At 49.9% G+C, this 24,360-nt stretch overlaps 1 protein-coding gene across 4 annotated transcripts in view; it reads left to right on the forward strand.

The window, feature by feature from the left end:
• SLC25A37 (solute carrier family 25 member 37) overlaps positions 1-23,150 on the forward strand; it is a 39,986-nt gene extending 16,836 nt beyond the window's left edge. For 2 of the 4 annotated variants that reach the window (XM_004433575.3, XM_087437323.1), the window contains exons 2-4: positions 15,275-15,503; positions 17,528-17,584; positions 19,471-23,150. In XM_004433575.3, coding sequence (XP_004433632.1) covers positions 15,275-15,503; positions 17,528-17,584; positions 19,471-19,991 — 807 coding nt within the window. In that variant the 3' untranslated portion in view covers positions 19,992-23,150. Of the gene's footprint in view, positions 1-15,274; positions 16,203-17,527; positions 17,585-19,470 lie in introns of those variants that run through there. The other 2 variants (XM_087437324.1, XM_087437325.1) reach the window with 2 other exon arrangements.
• Positions 23,151-24,360: the final 1,210 nt, after the last annotated feature.

The following is a 24,360-nucleotide window of genomic DNA, read 5'->3' on the forward strand; positions in this document are numbered from 1 at the left end:
CGTGCAAGTGGATTCTGGAGGCTGAAAGGGGAGTCTCCAGGATATTTCCCTTGGGGTCTTTCCCCCAAGACGCTTAGAACATCAAGCCTGGTGTTTCTGGTATTTTGTCATCTTTCTCTGTTACTGTCTGCTGTGAAGGTGTGTGAAGACAGCAGGAGAACGTCCCCTCTGGCTGTGACCTGGCCCTGTCTACACGGAGATAATCCAGCATCATGGAAATAATTTGATAGGGTGTTGGTGGGACATCTGGCTCCCGTAACATCTCGGAAATTTACCCTGGACATCTACTTAGACCTCTCTCGTACCCTGAACTCTAGAGCCTGCTCTGATGGGTCTCGTATCCTCGGCTGTTACCCTATTTGGCAGGCCCCAGAAAATGGTGAGATGCATCGCACTGCGGGACACAGAGCCGTAGCCGGCAGAGAGCGCATGTGGTGCTTAAAGTGCCTGCTCTGTGTATGAAGCCTGTGGGTGAAAAGTGGGGTATCCCTGAGTCCTTGACAGTTGGTTGCTGAGTTCCTGTTTCAGTTAAAGCACAGTGCTGGATGCTGAGATCACAGAAGGATGAGGCTGTCCCTCCCTTCGTGTTTCTCTCAGACTTTGATGAGAGACAGGCATGCAGACGTATCGCCTGATGTAATTACAGTAGAGGAATGAGCGAGAGAAGGCTGGCGACAGGGCTGCTTTGAAAAGTCTTTTTTTCCTGTGGATAATAGGCTAATAGTGGGTGAGCTTTGGAAGGTGTGGCCTCTGTGAAGGGCGTGGAAGCTGGTCTTGCAGAAGCTGGCAGGACCACACTTGACTTGAGAACCGTGCATGGGGCTTCTGAGGTGCGCGGCTCCCTGTACCTGTCCAGGATGGATTCCAGGAGAGCTGTCCCCCACAGCACTCTGGGACCCCCTCTGTTCCCTGGCTCTGATGGCAGGGGCAGTGCCATGGAGCCACTGGCATCATCACCCACTCTCTCTCGAGTACAAACATTTGGCTGGTTTCTGGCAGCTACCTCCATGCCTGAGCAGTTGGGGTGCTGATTCCTGGGAAAATCTCTTGGGGTGGTGCAGGCCAGTGTGTCCTGGACAGGGAAGCGCTGCATCATTGGCGCCAGGGGCCAGCAAGTGGGAAAGGATGAGAATTCAAACTCTGCATCTTAAGCATTTCTCCCTTCCTTTGCTTCCATCCAAGAGCCCCTGGGCTGACCTTCCCGCCAAGGTGCTTCCTTCCCAGGCAAGCTCTGGAGCCGGGGATACTGCTGTGTCCAGGGGATTGTGCTGTGCATTTGAGACCCCTGGCTGCCTTCTCCAGAAACAGACAAACAAAAAACTCCTATGCCAGGTAGTAAAGGAAACATCAGAGAATTATTGGATTGTGACAGGATTTCAGACTATGAAATGCATGTGGAGTGAGCTGTTGACTAGATTTAGGATTTTTTCTTTTAAGTTGTGGTAAAATATACATAACATAAAACTTGCCATCTTAACCTTTTTGATGTGCATAGTTCAGTAGTGTTAAGTAAATTTACATTGTTGTGCAACTGATCTCCAGAACTTTTTTCACCTTTCTAGCTGAAACTCCGTCCCCATTAAACAACAACTGCCCATGTTCCCCTCCCCCCAGCCCCTGGCCACTACCATTCCCCTTTCTGTCTCTATGAACTTGACTACTCTAGATACCTCATGTAAGTGGAATCATACAGTATTTGTCTTTTTGGGACTGCCTTATTGCATAATGTCCTCAAGGCTCATCTATGTTATAGCATGTGTCAGAATTTCCTTCCTTTTTAAGGCTGAATGATATTCCACTGTGAGGAAGGACCACATTTTGTTTATCCATTCATCCACAGATGGACACTTGGGTTGCTTCCACCTCTTGGCCGTTGTGAACAATGCTGCTGTGAGCACGGGTGTGCAGAGATCTCTTTGGCACCCTGCTTTCAACTCTTTTGGGTATATACCTAGCACTAGGATTGCTGGATCATATGATAATTCTATTTTTAATTTTTTTAGGAACTTGCGTACCATTTTCTGTAGGGGCTGCACCAGTTTACATTCCCACCAGCAGTGCACTAGTGTTCCACCTTCTCCTGGAGTCTTTTTTTTTTTTAATACAAGTGTTTTTAAGCTGCAAGTAGGCCTGATGTATAGTAATGTAGATTTACCTCCCCCCAAATAAAGCACACTCACAAACATTTGTTTTTCAAAGTACTCCTTACACGTCTCATAAATTTAGAATGTTAGCAGCCGAGGAGGACCTCCTTAGAGACAATCTATTAACTCTATTTATTCATTCCACAAATATTTGCAATTGTGATAGATCAGTAAACAAAACAGAACTCTCCTGCCCGTCTCGGGTTTACCTGCTGGTGGACATTATGCCCAGCTAGGTGAAACGATTGCTTGGAGTTCCTCAGGGATCTGGTGGCAGAGCTGGATGGGAGTTTAGGTCTTCTGACTCTTGGAGCAGGGCTCTCTCCATCTGTCAGGCCCACATTTAGGTGCACGTTTTGGGCATCGCCCTATTTGGGAAGGTGAGACACACTCACTCGGTAGAAACATCCGTGCCCTGCAGTGCCACAGGGATTTATCCCCCAGATTCCTGGGGAGCTGGGAGCCTGCCCACACCCACAGGTGGGGGCCCAAGGCCTGCAGGGTGGCTGTGGCGTGTGGGACGGGGGCAGAACACACAGGGGCTCCCTGTGCCAAGTCCTATAGCTCCACTTGGCCCCACGCGGCTATTTCCCTACAGTTCAGAGGGTAGCGAGACCTTGAGCAGCAGGGAGGGCCTTTTCCACAGGGGTGACCTCGCGGGACTGGGTGCCAGTCAGCAGTGTCAGGGGACCTTGGTACTTAAGGTCCCTGCCTGGGCTCAGCCCCGGACTTCAGCACTGGGTAAAGGTCTCCAGAGCTACCCGTGGCCCTGAGCAGCCCAGCCAGGTGGGTGAGCTTCCCGAGGCACTTTCCTCTTGGCCCCTTTGCACCTGTGTAAACTGACCCTAGGGATTTTTCACGACCTCTCTTGCCGTCCAAGTTTCCTCTGTTACATAATCAGGATTCATGTAAGCAGCGGGCCCATTCATTTAGAAACGGTGAGGGAATAAAGGTGAATGTGGAAGTGGGGTGGGTGGGAGGGACGGAGTCCCTCGGGGGCTGCCGTGGGCAAGTCCCCTCGCTTTCCTGGGCCTCGGTTTCTCTTCTGTTAGGAGGGGCTGCTCAGGCTGTGCTGACAGTGCCGCTGGCCGCCTGGTCGCAGTGGGCAGTGATTGCCTGTGGGCTTGCTCCCAACCAGGGCGGCTCCTCAGGGCATCCTCCTCTGAGGGAATGAGAGTTTGGTGAAGGAATTAGAGTGAAAATGGCATCTTCCTAGGAATTCACTGTTTATCCAAAAAAAGCATAAATAAAATCAAGAGCAGCTGTATGCCAGACCCCCGCAAAGGGCTTTCCGTTCCTCTTTCCTTTAACCCTCACAGAGACTTCAGGAGGTAGGTGCTATTATGAACCCCACTTACAGACCAGGACACAGGCTTGGAAGATGAAGGAACTCGCCGAAGGAGGCACAGTGTGAGGGGGAGGGGGCAGAGCTGGCGTTTAGATGCAGGTGGGAGCCCAGAGCCTGTTCTGCCAGCCATTGTGAGTCTGGACCCCAGTGGAACCTGGAAGGGCCCCTCACGTTGTCGAGCCTCTTTCTGGTCAGAGGGGTTTGGGGTGAGGTTTCATTCCTGTCGCTTCTTGTGAAAGTGTAGGAACAGTGGCCTGGAGTTCCTAACACCAGGGCCCTGTGGCTGGTAGCTTCCTTCTGGGGCTCTGGGGTCTGTTGTGTGGTTGTGGCCTACCATATTCTGTAGTCTAATGATTCACTTCAAACCCAGAATGAGATGCTTGGTGCCAACAGCCGTTTATCAGCAACCACGCCCTCTAAGTAAAATTAAGCTAGCTTTAGTGGTGTCTTCAGGAGATACCAGAGCCGTTTGTATTAATATAGGTGGTGGTTTAGGGAACATACTGGAGTCCTTCTAAAAATAATTGCAACGAGGGTAAACATGCATTGAGCACCTGCTATGCTGTTCTAGGTGATTGACGTGCTTCAGTTTTCTTCTTTACCCGTCTCAGGAAGCATACAAGATAGGGATTTTAACGGGTGACAGAACTGAAGTTCAGAGAAGTGCAGTAACTTCCCAAAGGCATATAGCTCAGAAATGGAGTAGGATTTCCATTGTGAGGTGGTTCAGGACAGGCGCCATCTTTGTGTCTTCAGTTCTTAATAACGGTGTCTGGCATGGAGTAGAAGCTCAACACGTAATTGTTGAGTGAATGGATGAACTTCAAACCCCAGGGACTGTCTGAGCGTTGGGTGGGTGGTTGACTGAGGTTTCTTGGAGATTCTGTGATTGGGGTTTTTGGCAAAATATGGTTCAAGGATGGTCACATGAGCAGGGTCTGGGAGTCGGAGCATTGGCCAGTCCTGGTGAAATGGTGACCAGCTCTGGGAGCTTGGGCAAGTCATATGAATGTGTCCTCATTAGCAAAACAAAGCGAGGGCTGGATGGGTGGCAGAACTCTGAAATCAAACAGAAGCCCATAGGGAGCCCCACTGTCAAAAGAGATGACAGCAGAGCTGTCGGGATGAAGCAGGGAGCAGGGACCAGAGCCGTGGTGTGGACAGCCTTTGAACATGCTTTGCGTGCCTGGATTCTGTTCTGCTGATGCGCTCAGCAGATGTCCTGGTGCTCTGGGGTGGCTTCATGCGCTTCACGTGGACTCTTGTGTTAAGTTTATTCTTCTATGTGGCATCATGGTGCTTCAGTGAGTTTACCTATATGCCAGGAAAAGAAAACACTGTTGAGAATGAGGTGCTTTTCCAGTTTTGCCTCTGACGTCTTGTCCATACTTGTAGGTGGGGTGTTTATAAGCCGACGACATAGACAAAGCTGCTGAGTCAGGAGAGGCCCTGGGAGGCCAGGTTAACGGCAGTGAATTAAATTTTTTCTTGAAAGCAACCTAACCTTGCAATATTCAGTTTTAACCTTTGAATACCTAAGGAGTGACAGGCTTTCATCCATCAAGATGCTCCTCCTGCCCACGACCTGGCTGGGCGAATGGTTCAATCTTTTTTCAAGGAGGGAAAGAAGGGGTTTGTATTGAACCAGGCTCTATTACCCGGTTCCGTTTGGGACCAGTGGCCAGGCTGATGGCCAGGGTTGGGAAGTGCTGAAGCTGTGTGGCCCCCATGGGACTGGCCTCGTGACTGTCTGAAAGTACACTGCCTTCAGGCTAGATGGAGAAAGACCTCCTCAGGAGCTGCTGGACTTAACCAGCAAGGATTTAGGTGACTTTGACATGGTCAGGGCTACTCCCTCTTCAAAAAGGTCAGGCACATGGAGGGTGTGTACATGAGACTTAGCGTGGCCATAGAAGCAGAGCACATCAGAGATGGGAGGGAAGTTGGAGATCACGCAACATCCTTTCCAGTCCCCCCTTTCCTGAGACGTTTTGTAGCCTCGTGGTCAAGGGCTTGGCTCTGCAGCCAGACCACCTGGCTTCCAATCCTGTCTGTACTCTGTGACCTTGGGGCAAGTCACTTACCCCATCTGTGCCTTAGTTTCCTTGTTTGTAAAATGGGCGTAGTTAGTTGCTAATATTACTGTTTTAGTTCATTATTTTGTGAATAGAGGCTTTGGGGCTCAGAGAAGCAAGTGGACTTGCCTAAGGCCATACAGTCCTTAATGCCAGATGTGGGACTAGAACATAGGACCCTAGCCCCCTGCTCGTTTTACTAGAGCCAGCGTAGGAGTGCTGGATGGTTCAGGCTACTCTCCAGCCCAGGGCTCTCGCTGCCCTCTGTCTCCTGATAAGGTCTCTAATCTCATCCGTGAAATCCCAGCCCTATTACCTGGAATCTTGTGAATTTGCCCACCTGTAGAGCAGAAATAATTTAATCCTTTGGGTGGGCCACATACTGGACGTTCTGATGTGTCCTGGGTACACTAGGCCTGAGCCTGGCCCAGATTCTTTCATTTCTCTCTCCTTCTGCTCTAGAATTTTCTAGAGAAGAGGAGGAGCCATCAGACTTGGCTCCTAGGATAAAGGAATGTGGGAATGATGTCCTTTGAGCCATAGGCACGGCGGTGAGCTGCTGCCCACGGGTGGGGAGGGAGACCTCAGTGGCATGTGGTGTTGCAGTGGCCTTGCAAGTGGCCAGAGCTTCAGAGAGAGGGGCCAGCCTGTCAGGAGACCCGGTAAGGAGGGCTTCTGTCACATAGGCCTGCTGCCTTCTCCCAGATACGGGAGATCCCATCCGTATTCATAGCTGCCATCGTCATGTGCAGTATGTAACCATGGAAAACGCTAGACTATAAATTCCAAACCCCTTAGCAAGCTCTTCAGGGCCTCCTGTAGTCCAGCCCCGACCTGCCTTTCTCCCAGCAGACGTTCATTGATCTTCTAATGTTCAGCCACCATCCCACGTCTGGGGCTACCTCTCCATCTGTACCTTACCTCTGCATTCCCTGAGCACAGACCCTCCAGCCACACCCTCCTCCATTTCCCAGATCCACCAGCACAGTCACAGCCCCTCAGCCGGGGCCCACCGGCACGGTCACAGCCCCTCAGCCAGAATTGGTCTATTCTTCTGCCTGCCCTGCTTGCCTTTTTTTTCCCCCCAAAGGAACACGTGTAATGTCATCAAAAACCAAATGGTAAGATTGTAATGACAGCCTCATTTCTTACCGATTGAAGTATCGTCCCTCTTTCCAGGTGCAGCTCAAATGGCCCCTCTTCTGCCACCCTATCCGGGTTGGATGTGACCTGGGTTTAACTCCTCACGCTGTGGCCTGTCCCAGGAGAAGTGGTGTTTGGTGCTGTCACTTCTTCCCTGGGAGGCCGAGGAGCTTGGTTTTGGTTGTCTTGGTGGAATTGGTATTTTCTACCAAATTTGTTATGGAGGCTCTTCACTTAATCCTTTAGTCCCTAGAAACAGCAGTGCCCCATGAAGCATGTCCCTAACGGGCCTTGAGCGTTTCAGGATTGTGTCTGCAGAGTATGAATGACCGGTGGCGTGAACACTTTGCAGGCCCCACACCTCAGAGGTGGCAGGTGACCAGGAACGGGGGAGTGTGGCTGGTCTATTCAGAAGGGCGAATGTGACTTTTCTGAATATTGGGCCCCTGTGGGACATAAGTGAAAAGGTGGAACAGCCTTGATGGTTTGTTCTCAGCTCTGTGAACCCACGTCCTCCCCCACTTCTTCAGCCACAGGGCGACCTGACAGCTGAGGCAAGTCTGGGGCTTCCTATAGGTGAGACAGGGAAACGGACATGGACGTGATTTAGCTGGAGGTGTGTTTCCACCACCTCTCATCTCTTTTCTGTTCAGCTTTTCTGACTGATTTTCCAGTGAGCTGGCTCTGAAATCATGGTTCTCAACAGGGGCTTTCAAAGTGTATGTGCTGGAACTCCCTGAGCACCACCCCACCGCGTGATTCTGATCTGGAGTCATTCTCCCAATAGCCTCCCCTTTTTTTGGGGTGGGAGGCAAGCACTCCTTTTGAGGAGCCATTTTTCTCTTGCTGATTCCTAAACTTTAAGGGGATCAAATTTTCCTTTTGATTAAAAAAAAAAATGAGAGAGACAAAGTATATTCTCTTTGTGTACACATTTTTGCCAATTTGGGAGATGTAAAAAGACGTGATTTGGAATTTTGAACTTGTGAGTAAACTTGGATGTGTGTCAGCGTGCTGTGAATAGCGCGGTTCCTCTTAAAGAATTTTCTGCATGGCTCCGTTCCTGGTTAATGCATGTGTGGGAATGATTCTGGAAGGTGTCCTTCTGCCTCATTTTTGCTGACTCCTACATTTGTCTTCAGAGGGCCAGGGCGTGATTGTCGGAAGCACCTTTAGGAGTCCCTCTCCTGTGTCACACAATAAGGGTGCAGATTCTGAGTCAGAATGCTAGCAGTTTTGAACTTGGGGAGTGCTGCAAGTTTTACTGTGCGTGGTTCTCCTTGATGTGGTTTGTGTTTCTTTGTGTGTTGTGCGTGCTGCCTAAGGATTCTAGAAGGTGAGACAGGGCTTTCCAAGCCCTCGATGAGGTGTGTGGCTTAACTCTGGAAGACAGTCCTTTCCCCCACAAAGCACTGTGCCAAAAAAGCCTCTCCCACTTGGCCTGCTGCTGGATCCGTGGTGTGGTGTCTCAGCGAGCCCAGGCCGCGTGGGAACGGGCTCTCTGCCCCGGGTGGTTGTGGATAGGAGCTGGAGCGTCACCAGCAGACCCCAGTGCAGCTGACACAGAGTGCCGTGGATGGGCTGTGGGTGGAAATGAGGGAGCTGCTGGCCAGAGGGCTGAAGGGTGGGCTTGTGCCCTTGGGTGGGTGGCTGTGGGGCTTGGAAAATTGGGAGGGGGCTGGGTTGGGCCTTGCAGTCCGGCGTTCCTATGGTTTTTCCTATGGTTCGACTTAGTGACTGTCAGCGCTGCTTGGAAACAGTTGGCAGATGGTGTAGAATTAAACTTGCCCATTTGGTGTCTAATTCAGAAGCAGACACTGGGCGGCAGATGCTAACATTATTTGGCATTTTCCTAGCACTTTCTCATGCCTGAACCTTATTTTCTTTCTCTGGGAGAAAGTGTGGAACACAGATTCCTGGCCAGTCTTCTGGGCACAGCTCTGGTCCCTTGGTGGGAGTTGTGCCCACCTGTCGTGCTGTGATGTTGGTGCTCACACCAGGAACTGGCAGCCCCGTGTGTGCCTGTCCCTCCCTGTCTCCCCATTTTACCTGCCTCAACATAGGAGTGTGACAGATGCTTTTGAATGGATAAATGCGTAGATTTCACATTATCTTCTCCTGGTCCTGAAAGTGCTTTTTTTTTTTTCATTTGTGAGGAAGATCAGCCCTGAGCTAACATCCATGCCAATCCTCCTCTTTTTGCTGAGGAAGACTGGCCCTGAGCTAACATCTATTGCTAATCTTCCTCCTTTTTTTTTTTTTCTTTTTCTCCCCGAAGCCCCAGTAGATAGTTGTATATCATAGTTGCACATCCTTCTAGTTGCTGTATGTGGGACGTGGCCTCAGCATGGCCGGAGAAGCGGTGCGTCGGTGTGCGCCCGGGATCTGAACCCGGGCCACCAGTAGCGGAGCGCATGCACCTAACCGCTAAGCCACAGGCCCGGCCCCTGAAAGTGTATTTTTGACACGAGAAGTTTTTAATGTTATTACTGGTTTCTTATTTTGAGAAATTGAGACAGGAAAGGTGGGAATCTGCAGCTGTGTCCAGGTCAGGTAGGAGTGGTGAGTGGCTGAGTGGTGCTGCAGGGGCTTGGCCAGGCTGGGCTGTCCCTGCAGGATCCTCATGGAGGTCTGAGGTCTCCCTGCCAGGCTCAGCTTGCTTCTTTCACTTTTCTTCTCTGGTCCTGGCCCAGATCGGTGATTGCTGGTCCATGTGATCTTGGGCAAGCCGCTTTTCCCACCTGAAAAGGCAGGTGCTGTGTTAGAGACGCTCTCTGCCCAGGGCCCTGCAGCTCCCGTCCTATGATCCTGCGAGCTCACCTGGGACAGAACACACATTTTCCACTCTCTCTTCACCCTCCTTGCAGTCAGAGAATAGGCCCTCAAGACAGGCTTATCCTGTTTTGTCTTCTTAGGGGGGAATTGGAGTAAGGGGCTTGACCCCTCCATACTCGCCTTGCTGGGAGTTGAGGGAGCTGGTTCCGTGCAAATAAAGTGTGTATCGTTGATGTGGAGCCTCCTCTAGAATTGCGTTCTAGAGCTGGAGGGGACTTGCTTAGGTCACACAGTGAGTGGCAGAACCAGGCCTGAGACCCAGGTCTCCTGATTTGGGGGCCAAGGCACTTTTCTCCATCCTCGCCTTGAGAGCAACAGCAATTATGCAGGTAGGTGTGGAGTAACCCTGGCTCATGACACGCAGCAGAGGGCTCTTCCTGCTTATTTGCCACTCGTCTCAGGCCTGCTCTTCCCGGCTGTTCCCTGCTGACCACTCTTTGCAGGGTCTGCCCCAGGGATCCTTCTGACACCTGGAGCTGATCTCTGCACTTCCTGCTTCCAGGGTCCGTTGGCTACAGCTGTTTTCTCAAGTGTGTTCTGCAAGGTGTAACTGGTTGTTCAGTGAGATAAGGCTTCCATTGCCAAAGACAAACGTTTGACAAGTGCCTTGTTAACCAAGAGTTCAACAGGCCACTTTCCCGAAGGACCCCCCAGAGCCATTAATATGCTACTGTGCATTATGAATTTCCAAGAGGGGAGAATTAAAATGCAAAGATGGGAATTTATTATAAGGGAATGGGAGAACCATGCAGCTAGTCTGTGAGCAGTAACTGAAACCCAGGACAGGAAAGGCGTTTGTGAAATTCTGTCTCCGTTTGTGTTTTTTTTCCATCTCTGCCCTCTTTCTGTGCATCCTAATTTATTCATTTTTTTTTTTCCTTCTCTCTACCCTCATACCCTGACTTGTTTTTTTTTTAATTGTGGTAAAATACATATAACGTCAAATTTACCATCTTACCCATTTTTAGATGTACAGTCAGTGGTATTAAGTACATTCATATTGTTGTGCAACCATCACCACCATCCATTCACAGGACTGTACCTCTTGCAAAACCGAAACTCTGTCCCCATTAATTAATAACTCCCCATTCCCCCTCCTCCAGCCCCTGGGAACCTCCATTCTGCTTTCTGTCTCTATGAATTTGACTACTCTAGGTGACTCATATAAGTGGAATCATGCAGTATTTGTCTTTTTGTGACTGGCTTATTCACTTAGCATAATGTCCTCAAGGTTCATCCATGTTGTAGTGTGTGTCAGAATTTCCTTCCTTTTTAAGGCTGGATAATGTTCCATTGTGTGGATAGACCACATTTTGCTTATCCATTCATCCGTTGATGGACTTACACCCCTAACTTTTTCTCCTTCATCAGTCCACAGGTACAGAGAAGATGCCTAGCCCTCACTTGTACGTTTTACAGGCAGAGTGACTGAGAAAGAACAAGAAAGACTGCATTGATTATCTCCTCTCTGGCTCTGGCCGCTTCTGCCTCCCTTCTTACCTGGCCGCCTTGGCTTGTCTCGGCGTCTCTTCTGAGGAAGCTTCCATGACCCTAATGGTCTGGACTGGTCACTCCTGCTCTCTTCTCTGAGCTTCTTCCTGACACCCCACGCCATCCATGTCATTCTCCCTCATCTCACGCTTTCCTTGTTTATTTCCCCGTCGACTTTTCCTTTCTGTATCCAGTGCCTGGCCCCGAGTGGGTGCTCCCTGCAGGCAGGTTGAAGAAATGAAGGTGCTCTAGGACTACACAGGCTCCGGCCCAAAACTTGGCCACCATGGCTGTGGTGGGCCCAGAGGGGGCTTCACTGGGTCCTCCTCCACGCTCACAGGCCACTTGCCTCTGTTGCGGGCATGGGTCTTTAGACGTGGCCTGCCCTTGAGTAGACCACCCCTAAGGACAGAGAAGTCCACTGAACGTGCACAGATACCCAGTTGTCCTTTTCTCTTCCATGGGAGGATGGTATGTTTTGGTTCAGTAACATTTACTCCAACTGCCTCACCCCTAATTTAAACAAGGGGGAGGTGAGAAATCAGTCCTAGATTTCCCCTGTACGTCGACGTGCGCTGGCCGACGTGTGCAGCTTTGTGAAGGAGAGACCCTCCTGATGCCTTCACTCTTAGAAAGGGTGGGAGGAGGGGGACGATCATTGCTGACTGCCAGCCGGAGCCAGGCATTTCCCACAGTATCGCACTCCGCCTGCCAACAGCTCTCTGGGGATTATTCCACGCCCCAAGATTGAGGAACAAGCTGAAGGTTCCAGAGCTGAAATTCAGACCAACGACATCAGCTGGCTCTAAAGCCTTGGCACCGTGTCCCCACTGCTCCTACCTCTGCCCCCTCAGCACACACCACCCGCCCCCAACACCCTCTCCCCATCTCCTCCTCACGGAGCCGAGGCTGGATGGAGAAGGTTATTAGAAGGTGCTGGGGCTGGAAGGGGCCTCTATTTAATGGTTCTCCAAACTGAGTGATAATCAGAATCATCTGGGGAATTAAAAAAAAAGTTTGAATCAATACATGTTGGGGTGGTGCTGGGATAGGTATTTTTAAACATTTCCCAGGTGATTCTGATAATCAGCCACTGTTCTGATCCTCGCCTTCATTTTCCACTTGAGGACACTGGGGACCAGTGAGATGAGATGCCGTAGCCAAGGCCACGTGGCCCTCTGGGAGCCAGTGTCAGGTCCAGAGTCCAGGCTCTCAGCTCCTTGCTCCGAGGCCTGTGTGTTTTTTCGCACTGCCATCCCTGCTTGCGAGGCCCTCCTTCGTTTCTACCCGCCTGGACCCAAGCAAGGCCTTCCGCTACGGGCTGGTCTTGTCTCCCCAGGCCAGAAACCAGCAGGGAGGAGGCAGAGGCAGCTGTTGCAATCCTTCCCCAAGGCGGGCTTCCCCTCTGGGAATGGGGCCGGCAGGAGCCACCCCTATTGACAGGCCCAAGGTAGCGTCTGCTGTAGCTCAGCAGATCACAGCCTGGGCTTGAGAAATGCAGCAAAATGTGGACTTTTTATCCGTAGGGAAAGATCTAGACAAAGGGTGAGGGGAGGGATGGGTGCCTCTGGGAAAGCATGCTCATATTTAGGAGGAGGTGAAGTCAGAGATGCAGTACCCTTCACCCTAGTTGGTATCCTAAATTGCACGTGTTTGTTCATCCATTTGCTCAACATATATTTATGGGCTCCCGCTGTGAATTAGACACAATAGGCACTGGAGATCTGCTGCGAATAGGCAGATGCAATGCCCCCTGCATGGAGCTTAGGTGTCTGCAGGGTCAGTTATATACTAGAACCATATTCCTTAGCCTCTTGATGAATCCTTTATTGTTATTAATAATAATGGTAGTAATAGAAAGGTAACAGACATTTAGTTTTCTCAAGCATTCTCTCAGAGGAGGGAACTAAAGCTTAGAGAGGGTAACCATCGTGCCCAGGGTAACACCATGAGTGATGGAATCTGAATTCGAATCCAGTTCTTTCTGATAAGCAAGCCTGCGTTCTGGACCACTGTATTGCCCCACCTCCTGCATCACGCTCCTGCTTTTCATCAGGGGCAATTATAGGAAAAAGCCGGGTGAAATAGAAAGCTCTCTTTGCTCTAAAACTTGAGTGATTTCAAATAACTTTTAGAACTTAGTGCTGGAGAACGTCTGCTGTCCCTGAAGAAGCAGTGTTGCCCCTCCCAAAGTGAGTGCTTTGCATTTCGAGTGCTTCCTTTGCTCCAGCGAGCAGTGCACTCGGGCAAAGTGGGGGTGTCGTGACCAGTCAGGTGCCCTCTTGACTGGCACATTCGCTCGCTTCTCCTTCCCTTGGTCTTGTTTGCTTCTAATGTATCCTCCATTATTAAGCTGCGTCAAATCCTTTTTGAAAAGGGTTACAATAGAAAACAATTAAACAAAAAGGTACGGGACACTGAGCCCATCCTGACCCTATCCATTCCCATCCCCCCACCCCCACCCCGAATGTGGGGTCCGGGTGTCCCGGGGCTGCCTTGGGCTGGGCCAGGGGACATTTTCACCAGTCTGTGGTAGAAAAAAAGGGTAAAGCAGTGAGTTTTTAATAAAGCTAAATTTAATTTAAAGAACAGTTTTATAATCAGAGGTAGTCTGCTTTCTTTTAAGCATTAAAAATGTCCTTTCTTTTAGGAAATGTTGATTGTAATAGAGGGCGATGGTGACTATTGCTTATATTGTTATTGTTTTTATGTCCTTTCTTGGAAAAATCAGAAGTTGCCAATGATGTGCCCATTTTCTTTGCGGTTTTACTAGCTGGTGAAATCTAAAATCTGAAAATGAGCACCAATTAGGCTATTGGTTTTCACGCTGTTCCTCTGGGCCCTGGGGTTCCTGGGGGGAGGCGGTTCTCTGCCTTGAGGAGTGAGAGGAGGGCCCAGGGCCCTTTGCCCCATTTTCAATCAGGGAAGCCCTTCTTGCATTTTATATGTTAGTTTTCTGTATGATTTTGTTTGGAGATAAAAGGATATCCCTACCAAAGGTTGGAGACCCTCTCCTCTTGACGGTGTGTGTGTTGGGGGGAGGGGTGTGGAGGAGCAAATGCTGCTGCTTTTGCAGGGCTGAGCCAGCGCTGGTCTTTCACCTGGCAAATATTTCTTATCTACTGTACTAGTCAGGGTTCCTCAGAGAAACAGAGCCAAATAGGGTGTGTGTATGTGTGTGTGTATAAATTGGCTCATGCATTTGTGGAAGCTAGCAAGTCCATAATCTGCAGGGCAGGCTGACTGGAGACCCAGGGAAGAGTTGATGTTGCAACTCAAGTCCAAGGACTATCTGGAGACAGCATTTTTTCTTCCTTGGGAAGCGTCAGTTTTTTTCTCTTCAGGCCTTCAGCTGATTAGATGAGGCCCACCCACGCCATGGAGGGTCATCTGCTTTACTCAGAATCTACTGATTTAAATGTTAATCATGTCTAAAAAATATCTTCACAGCAACATTTAGACTAGTGTTTGACCACAGTTGGAGCCAGTGTGGGTGCCGTGGCCTTGCCAGGTTGACAACATAAGATTAATGATCACACCTACTGAAGTGCCTGGGCAGCATGATGGGATCACAGAGGTGGGGAAAGCTGGGTCTCTGCCTCAAGGAGGCAAGACTATACATGGGAGGAAATTCAGAACAAGACCGTTTATATTTTAGTGCTAACTTGTAAAGACTAAGTGTAAAGAGTATTCAGAGGAGATGAGGGGGTGAGGGCTGGAGGATTCTGGGGAGATTTCATGGTAGGGCTGAATAGGAGCTTTCAGAACACAGACACCTCAGCTAAGCGAGGATGCAGAAGATTTCAGAACCGGAGTGGGAACCACAGGGTAATAATAATACTTATATTTGACTAGGTCTCTGAGCTTACTAAGGGTCTTCCCACCCATTGTTTTATTTGATGCTCACGACAATCCTGTTTTTTTAATTGAGGATCCTAAGGCCCAGAGAGGTTAAGGGACTCATCAGAGGTCACACAGCTTGCCAGTGGCAGGGCAGGTCTTCCTACTGCAAATCCAGCCTCGTTCTTTCCGCCCTTTGCTGGATATGATGAAATCCATGTGAATGTGTGTGCGGGGAGGGAGGAGTCCAGGAGGGAGAGAGTAAATGTTTTCTTGATCAAGAAATCCTGTGAAATGATGAAAATGGACTGTTCCTCTCACTCTCTCTGGGTCTTCTTTTCTCTCCTTACCGTCCTCGTTAACTCCCATTCTTTTCTTGTTTTCTCGCCTTCTCCCAGACACGAATGCAGAGTCTGAATCCAGATCCCAGAGCCCAGTACACTAATGTCTACGGAGCCCTCAGGAAAATCGTGCGGACTGAAGGCTTCTGGAGGCCCTTGCGAGGTCTCAACGTGATGATAATGGGCGCAGGCCCGGCCCACGCCATGTATTTTGCCTGCTATGAAAACATGAAAAGGACTTTAAATGACGTTTTCCACCACCAAGGAAACAGCCACCTAGCCAACGGTATTTGAAAGCGTTTGTCTGGAGTTAGAAAGTTCTCTCCTTCAACAGACCCTTCCCCAGGGTTCTCCTCCCCGTGACCCAGCAGCCTGACGCCTCGTCTCCGCCACGCTTGCTTACGAATAAAGAACTCTAGAGTTGTGTGTGCACACACACCCAGACACGCGCGCACACACACACACGCTTCTTTCCGTTCCCCTCCTCCGCTTTCTGAAGCCTGGGGAAAATCAGTGACAGAGGTGTTTCGGTTTTCATTGTTGCGTGGGTTTTTCGTTTTGTTTTTTTACACATTCAAAAGCAATTAATGATCAGATCTAGGAAAAAACCCTGAATAGAAACAAAACTTTTGAATGCTGGATTCAAAAAAAAAAGCTATCTGGACAGCTTCTTTGAGACTATTTAAAAACTGGTTCAACAGGTCTCTACAACGTCAAGATCTAACTAAGCTTTAAAAGGTCAAGAAGTTTTATGGCTGACAAAGGATTTGCTGCAGCGCAGACGGCCTTTCCCACCTTAAGCTCCTGGGGGTTGGGGATCTCGCCCCGCTCTCTTCCGTGTGTCTGAGCTACATCTCTGCGAGCAAGGGCTGACATCGTTTCCTTTTGTTGTTTGGAGGGAGCGAGGCGGGCTGGGGGCTTGAGTTGTGGGCAGCTCTTATGTGGGCATGTCTTCCGGGCCCGCCGAGCGCTTGTCGCCTCTCCTGTGGGTTTGGCTTTTGTTGGTTTTTGTTTGGGTGTGAAGGGGGCTATCCATAGCAGTGTAAGGTGTACTTATTTTAACAAAATTATTTTTCAACAGTGGAGAGTAGATGTACCAGCAACAGCTTTTTTCCCTTCTCTTTTTGTTTGACTCCGAACCAAAAAGCACCCCTTCCATCAGCAAACCTGGTGCTAATAACTCCACCTGGCTGGCTTGCAGACATTTGGTTTGCTTTTTAAAAATTGGCCGTTAGTTGCGTTCTTAGACACGGTCACTAAGAGCCTGGCTGTCCCCAAGTCTGTGCCTCCCCTTTGCTGAAACTGCCTTGTGTTGTGGTAGAGCTCCTTGGTCCCTGAACCCTTGAAGGCAGTTTGACGGAACCCAGTTTATGCCAGGTTCTGCCCAGTGCTGTTACGGCTTCATTGTGGTGTGTGCTGTGGTTATGTTTGGACCTTTCTGGGGATGATCATAAGTGTATGTGGAGGAGGGCGGAGCATAGAAATGCATTTCCGAAGTGTTATCCTGGTGTTCCTCATTCCTCCCACCTCCCAGCGGTCACGTTCGTTACCGGGCGGTGTCACCCACAGAGGGAGGCAACCCAAAGCCAAAAGCAGAATTCCAGGCCTGAATCAGGCTTTTGAAGTTCCTGGTTCTTTTTTTTTTTTTTAATTATTTTATTGAGGTCACACTGGTTTATAACAGTGTGTAAATTTCCTGGTTCTTGAAGCCAGGCCCCTTCAAGTGAGACCCTCAGCTGGGTCGGCCATCCCCGAGACAGGTCATGGCTTTGCAGACTCCCCTGGAAGTCTACCATATGCAGAGCTTCCTGTGTCCTCTCCCCTCGCCCGTTTTCTTAAAAATGCCTGGACTTTATTAAGGAATTTTCTTAAAGATTGCTCTTCTGACTTTTTCCCCTCTCAGCCACTTACATGAAATCATCCCCTTTGATTGCCCCAATTTAAGGGCAGAGTGACTTAATCTGTAGACAGAGGCGAGGGACAAAGAGAATTAAAATCTAGACGGTGGAAAAAGCCATGCAGTGTGGTTTCTGGGTGCCATCCGTTATGAGCAGGTCCGGCCTTTTCCCCGGGTTGACTCCACAAGAGAAGATGAGGTTTCTGCCTGATGAAAGTGTGGGTCACCGTGCCCCTTTTTATCCAACGTTCCCATGGTCACTGTAGGGTTTTGAGCATCAGTGCTCACCTGGGTGGAGTTGTTAGTGAATTTTGCTTAGAAAGCTTTGTCCAGGGTTCCATCTGATTTAGCTTCCAGGAACTTCCTCAGAACGCCCGGTCCCAGAGGGTAATTTTCTGGAGTTTCTTTTGCAGGGATAGCTGGGAGTATGGCCACCCTGCTCCACGATGCGGTAATGAATCCAGCAGAAGGTAATGTTTCATGGTCCCAGGGAGTGGCAGTAGGGGCTGTGCCAAGGGGCAGGGGGAGTGGGGGACAGAAGGTCGGGCAAGGGGCCTCCTGGGTAAGGAGGATAATTTATTACCACATTATTAAAGGCGTCTGAGCTTTGGTACTCCTGTTCTCTGAAACCGAGCTACTCGGAGTGTGGTCCGCAGACCAGCAGCATCAGCATCTCCTGAGAGCATGTTAGAAATGCTCATTCTTAGGCCCAACCCCAGGCCTGCTGAATCAGAACCTCTGGGGTTGGGGACAGGGAATCTGTTTTAACAAGCTCTCTTGGTGATTCTTTTTGCGTGCTTTTGCACTACTCTAAAACCTGTGTGTGCGTGCGTGTGTGCACACACACACACACACACCGCTCTGGCCCTCGTTAACCTTTATCAACCCTAGACAAATTTAGGAGGAGTCTGTCAAAGGCCATTCATTAGGGCTTAGGGTCAACTTGCTTTTTTAAAAGGAATTTGCAATTATTATGGAAAATTTCAAACACCTGCAAATGTAGAGAGACGAGTATTATGGACCCCCATGTATGCAGCATTCTACTTCATAAATTCACATTTGGCCATTTTGTTTTAGCTATCTTCTCCCACCTTATCTTTTTTGTTTTCTTTTGAATTTTGGGAGCATTAGGAAACAATCCTTAGCTGTGCAGACTTGAATCCTGTCAGCCTTTTCTCTGTCCTCGTGTCCTTAGCCCACTTGGGTCTCCATAGTGAGGAGCTTTTGGACCTGGTTCTGGGCGTCTTTCAGCTGGGTTATTCTCTGTGTGGGAGGTGGGACTCTCCACCTCTCTCCCCCATCTGAAAATGGTCCCTTGCCAGAAGGGAGGATTGGATGTAAAAATTTCAACACTTTAAGCCTCGTCTTATAAGTTTGTCTGTTTTTGTCTTTCAAGGTTAAAATTTCTTATTTGCTCTCAGCTGCCTCCCACACCCTGGCACACAGGGGACTTGTTCTAACCTTCGGGGACGTGATGGGTCAGATTGGGAGGTGGCTTCTTTCTTGTGTGTTTAAGGCGATTCACCCAGGGACCTGGTCAGCGACCGGTTAATTAGCCCATGTCAACCAGGGAAGAATTTTGTTTCTGTTTTTTTAAAGGGGAAGAAAGTGGGGTTCAGCTCCCCGCTCTGCTCCTTGACATTACATTGATTTAAGGACTTTATTTCTTTAAAAGAAAAGCACACTGTACATTTCAGTACACACCTTCCATTTCACAGTGCATGGCATGGGGACGATTAAAACTCTAAGCCTGAGTGACCACAGTTGGCCCTCATTTGCCTCAGGTCCTTTGAACAGAGCCAGGGTCTTCATTGGAGTTTGTCATTGAACTTGGGCTGACCTAATTCTAGTGTCTCTTCCAAGAGTGATGTGACACTGAAGCTAAAAACACTGTCAGAGGTACAGACCACTGAGAATAAAGGATGGGATCCATGCCTCAGGTCGACATGTTGGGAAGGAGGAGGGCAGGGGGCCAGGATTTAGATTTGCAGCAGGTGCGATGCCCAAGGCAGCCAGGACCGGGGGGAGCAGGTCAGTGAATGTAGTCTGAAGTGGCTGCCTGGTTCAGAGACTACCTTAAACAAGATGCAGGCAGGAGACACTTCAGGAAATAGTCCGCTTCCTGGCACTGGGTGCTGGAGCCCCATTTGTAAGCGGGGTTGCCTGGAGCTGGCCCTCTGTGGTGTCTCGGGCTGGGGCTGTGTGTGCTAGCTCTCTGTGACCTCTTGCCAGTGTGTCTAAACTTACTTGTTTCTCTTTACGGCTTGGCTTTCCATTTCACTCCGACCCGGGGTCGGGCCAAACCCAACCCACTGCCCTCTGGCTGCGTCTGGCCTGCCCGCGGCCCCGACCACAGTGGTGAAGCAGCGCATGCAGATGTACAACTCGCCGCACCGGTCGGCCCTCAGCTGCGTCCGGACGGTGTGGAGGACTGAGGGCTTGGGGGCCTTCTACCGGAGTTACAGCACGCAGCTGACCATGAACATTCCCTTCCAGTCCATCCACTTCATCACCTACGAGTTCCTGCAGGAGCAGGTCAACCCTCACCGGGGCTACAACCCGCAGTCCCACATCATCTCAGGCGGGCTGGCCGGCGCCCTCGCTGCGGCCGCCACCACCCCGCTGGATGTGTGCAAAACCCTCCTCAACACTCAGGAGAATGTGGCCCTCAACCTGGCCAACATCAGCGGCCGGCTGTCGGGCATGGCCAACGCTTTCCGGACGGTGTACCAGCTCAACGGCCTGCCCGGCTACTTCAAAGGCATGCAGGCGCGCGTCATCTACCAGATGCCCTCCACGGCCATTTCCTGGTCGGTCTATGAGTTTTTCAAGTACTTCTTCACCAAGCACCAGCTGGAGAATCGAACTCCATACTAAAGGAGCAGGCTGTGGGAAGCGATTCCAGAATCTTTTATTTTAAAAGGCTTTCCCTGCCTGCTTCCCTTCCCTTGCCCTCACACCGAGATGATTCTCACAGGGTGTCTGCAGGGTGGGCCTTCCGCTCCCTGACGCCTTAGAGAGAGGAGAGGACCGGACAGCCGCTTACTGGGAGGCCATCCGTCCACAGGGCCGGCTGAGGTGGGGGTAGGCGGGGAGGGACTTGGAAGGGGAGTGAGAAATTGCCTTTTCTCTGCTCCCCCCAAGAGGAATGTAGCGTTTCTGCTTCACTGTGCCAGTTTCCTCCCCTAGAAATGTAGATCACACAGAAGGGAAGAAAATGTGCAGTGACCGAAAACATTACAGAACAAGAAAATCATGTATATAAAAGTTGCTGTACACAGTCTAAAATAGATGGATAACGTTTATCCTTTATTTTTCTATGTAGAAGTTTTTGGATTTGTGTGTGTGCCTGTGCGTGTGTACAATTAAGTGTTACAGCTGGGAATATAAAGCTGTTTTTTAAAAATAGAGGGCTGAATTCTTCCATCGGGTTAAATAAAAAAGGCACCAGAGTACTAAATTGCTGAGAGTGGCCTAAAATTGTGTTGAGCCCCCAGACGGAAGTTTCACTTGAATGTAAAATAATAAAATATAAAGTTTATATTTTGAATTTCTCTTTTCATGGGGGAAAAAAGGTACATTGAAAAAAGTCACAATAATGATATATTACTTCCAGCTACTTTTTTTTTTCTTTTATTCAATTGGTCACCTTCGTGTGCCTTCTCACTTTGTCTTTCCTGAAAATTCCAGGACAGCAAAGATCTCTTGCTGTCTGTGCACATACACACCCACACATACACTCATATGTACCGGGTGGCAGGGTGGCTCATGCTGGCTCCCAGTAGAACTGGGATGGCCCGTCTTACACCTACAGAGACCTTGCCTTCCCTCGTCGTGGGTGGCGTGAGTGTCTGCCTCTCTGGGCCAGCACTTAGAAGCCCTTGACATGGCACCATTTGGCTACTCGTTGGGCAGGCAGTTAGGATAAATCCTGCCTTTATCCTAGGACTTGTTTCTGCATCAGCCTTTTAACTCAGGCACTTCAGGTATTCTTGTCTGTGTGTGTTGTGACTAAATCTCCTGATCTCCTCTCTTTCCCTGTGCAGTTTTAGGGATTTTAAAAAACGTGGCAGGTGTGTCAGTGGTATTTGTCTATCCCCCTGCCCACCATGAATTCCCCCGTCACGGAGCCTCTCGCCGCACAGTGACAGGCCAGGACCCTCATGCACAAGTCAGGATGCCTTTCTGGGCTACCTTCTGCCTCGCTTGGTCTGTGTCAGCTGAGAAAGGGAGGTCCGACTGCCTTGTTTTCTGACATGATGCATCCCAGGCGAGCCAGATTATCACTCAGGGAAAATACAAGCTTGTTTCCTTGAGCCTCGCCCCCTGATTGGCTGCCAGAACTCTCTCCCAGGGAAGACCAAGTGGCTCTACAGTTTCCTTTTAGAGCCCTTCTTTAAAAATGAGCAGGAAGCACATGTGTTTTTATTCTAGTGGGCCTGGTCCTGACCTTCACCCTTTGCCCTTCACCCTTTGCCTCAGGCAAGGTCAACATCGTGCGTCTTGCTAAGGCTCAGACCCGGGCTCCTTCAGCAGCTGTTACTTCCTGGGAAGAACTCAGGTGGCACTGGGACAGTCTCATCTTGGGACCCTGCACACACTACCCCTGCCTCAGGAGTAGTTTTCGCGTCGGGGACAGGAGAGTACCACGTCGGGCAGCTCCCACATGTGCCCCACCAGCAGGGCCTTGCTCCTGGGCTGGGGCTCAGCTGCTGACCTGTCCCACTTTAGAGTTAACCCCTCAGTGGAAACCAGTTGCGGTTTGCTTCTGTCTCACTTGGGGATGCAGAAAGCTGTGGAGACCATCCTCTATGGGCAGTGTTTACATCTGCTCTCTAAGCATGCCCTGCGTTACTGTTCAATTCTGCCAGTGGAAGAAAAACTAGATCAAATTTAAAATAATTATCCAACCATCCCTTTTCATCCACTTAAGATACGCCACACTGCTGCAAAATATTCCTTATTTCCTATGGGATTTTGTATTTGATGGTATTCAGAAAAGAAACTGTTTACTTCTCTGGGGAAACTCCCTTGGGTCAGGGGATGTAAGGAGGAGAGGGAGGAAGTGGACTTCAGAGCTCGATGGGCAGGGTTGGAAGATCTGCTCCAGGCCCTCCTCACTGGGAAATGGGGGGTGCCCCTGTCCTGCCCTCCCACTGGGTCTTCGTGAGGCTGGATGAGCGATGGAGCTGAAAAAGCTTTGAAAGTTGTGAAGCACTAAACAAGTACATGTGGTTGTTGATTTTGTGGGAATTGATCTCCCCAAAGTTTGCATTGTTGCCCCATGCAGACTGCAGTCCAGTTGTTGATTCCGACTTTGACATTGAGAAGTACTAAATAGGAAAATTTCTCCCCACCTCCCACCTGCAGTGATGACCAGCTTAATCTCATCATGGCATGTCCTTGGTCATTAGTGTCTTTGGAGTGACATCTGCAGCCAGGCAATGCAACTTGAGTACAGCACTCAGTGACACTGTGTGTGTGTGCACGTGCGTGAACCCTTCTGCCCAGACCATGATTTGAGATTCAGCCACTTGTAGATCATAGTTTTAATTTTAGTTTAGAATAGAAAATTGATTTTTTTTCCAAATGGGATAAATCTTCAATCTGTGACCGTTTTTTCTTAACTTTGGATTGAATCTAGCTATTGATTGGCCTACATCCTTTCGTGTGGTTTCTATTTTTTTTTTTTTAATGCTGATGTCTTATTCCCAGGGCTGTCCTCCACAGTCCCCCTAGAGCTGCATCTCCAGCACATTCTTATGCCAATAAGGTTGTGTTTCACTGTATTTAAGGATGATCGTGCCTGTTAAATGCGAATGTACTGCTGCTTCCTACCCGCCAGACGCACAATGTACAAGGGTGAGCAAGTGTTGTTTCTTCAATGCCTGTACTGAATATCATTGTTTCTGCCTCTGCATTGTTGCCAGCCCTTCGAAGAAGGGGAGAAGTGTGTGTTCATGTGTGGGGATGTTTCTGATATGCTGCTACAGCTGTGACACTGGAGCTGGAGAAAATAAAGCCTTCATCTTTGAAGTATTGTGGGCTCTGTGGTGGAAGTATTGAAATAAGAGGAGAGTGGATGGAGAGAAGGAACCTGATTCATGGGGCTTGTGCGTGTCCCAGTCTTGCGCATTAAGGACCAGGGTCTATGGCTTTGATAGAAAGTGCCCTTTCAGCCCTCTTAGAAATGGAAGCAGATGGCCATGTTGGCCAGCCCAGAGACAGTCACATCGTCATGCCAGGGCCGGGGCTGGGAGCTGCCTCTGGCTGTGCTCGCCATGCGGGGGAGGGGGCAGCTTTGCTTTCCTGGTGTGGGAGTGTGAGTGTGGCAGGCTGCAGTGCATGGTGTGTGCACAGCCCTGGGCCATGGTGCACTCAGGACTGTTTTCTCTCTCTCTCACACACACACTAATCCCTTTGTGGAGGTTCACTCAGGGTCCCTCTACATGGAAGGCCCCGAGGGTGACCAGAGTCCACACATACTTCCTAAAGGTCACAGCTTAAGCCAGAGAATTAAACGTTTCTGGAGTTAGGACTGAGGGTGAAGGGTGGTCACAGACCCCTTTGAGAAGCCAGGGACAACTCTTGACTCCACACGGTTTTGGAGGTCAGAGCGCCTACTCTCAGCATAACCACTGAAGACCTTAGCGAGGGTGGGGACAGAACTGAGGTCAGGCCTGAGAACCAGCCAGGGGCAAGGGGCCAGGAGATGGGAAGGGGGCGCTGGTTAGAGAGTGGAGAAGGCTGGAGATAAGCTTCCTGCTTTGTAATTGTACCAGAGGCCGACCCTGTGCTTCTCGAAGCTGACTTGTGGCTTGCCGTTGCTTCCCCTCCTCAGGTGGGTGGCAGGTCTAGGAGGGTGTGTCCTCAGTGCATACGTATCCATTCAGCAGATATTCCTCCTCTCCCTGCCCCAGAAGTCAAGCTGCCAACAAGTCTGGAGTGCCTCCCCAGAGCAGGCACCGTGCTGTGAGGAAAAGCCAAGTGTGAGATGAGGTTCCCGCCCTACTGGCCTCACAGCCAACAGAAGAAAATAAGGGAAAACACGGACTTAATGCATCACATCTAGATCTGCCAAGATGGCAGTGGAAGCTACCACAGAAGTAAAGCGGTAACATGATGCCATTAGGCTAAGCTCCACGCCACACTTACTTGTCCTTATTGGTAGCTCTGTCCCCACCAGTGGTGTGCTGGGGCTGGTTGCACGTATTTCTTCCCAGCTTCACATTCAGCAACGTCATCT

This window comes from Ceratotherium simum, chromosome 12 (assembly GCF_057802395.1).
Source record: "Ceratotherium simum simum isolate JZ-2026a chromosome 12, ASM5780239v1, whole genome shotgun sequence".
Lineage (NCBI taxonomy): Eukaryota > Metazoa > Chordata > Mammalia > Perissodactyla > Rhinocerotidae > Ceratotherium > Ceratotherium simum.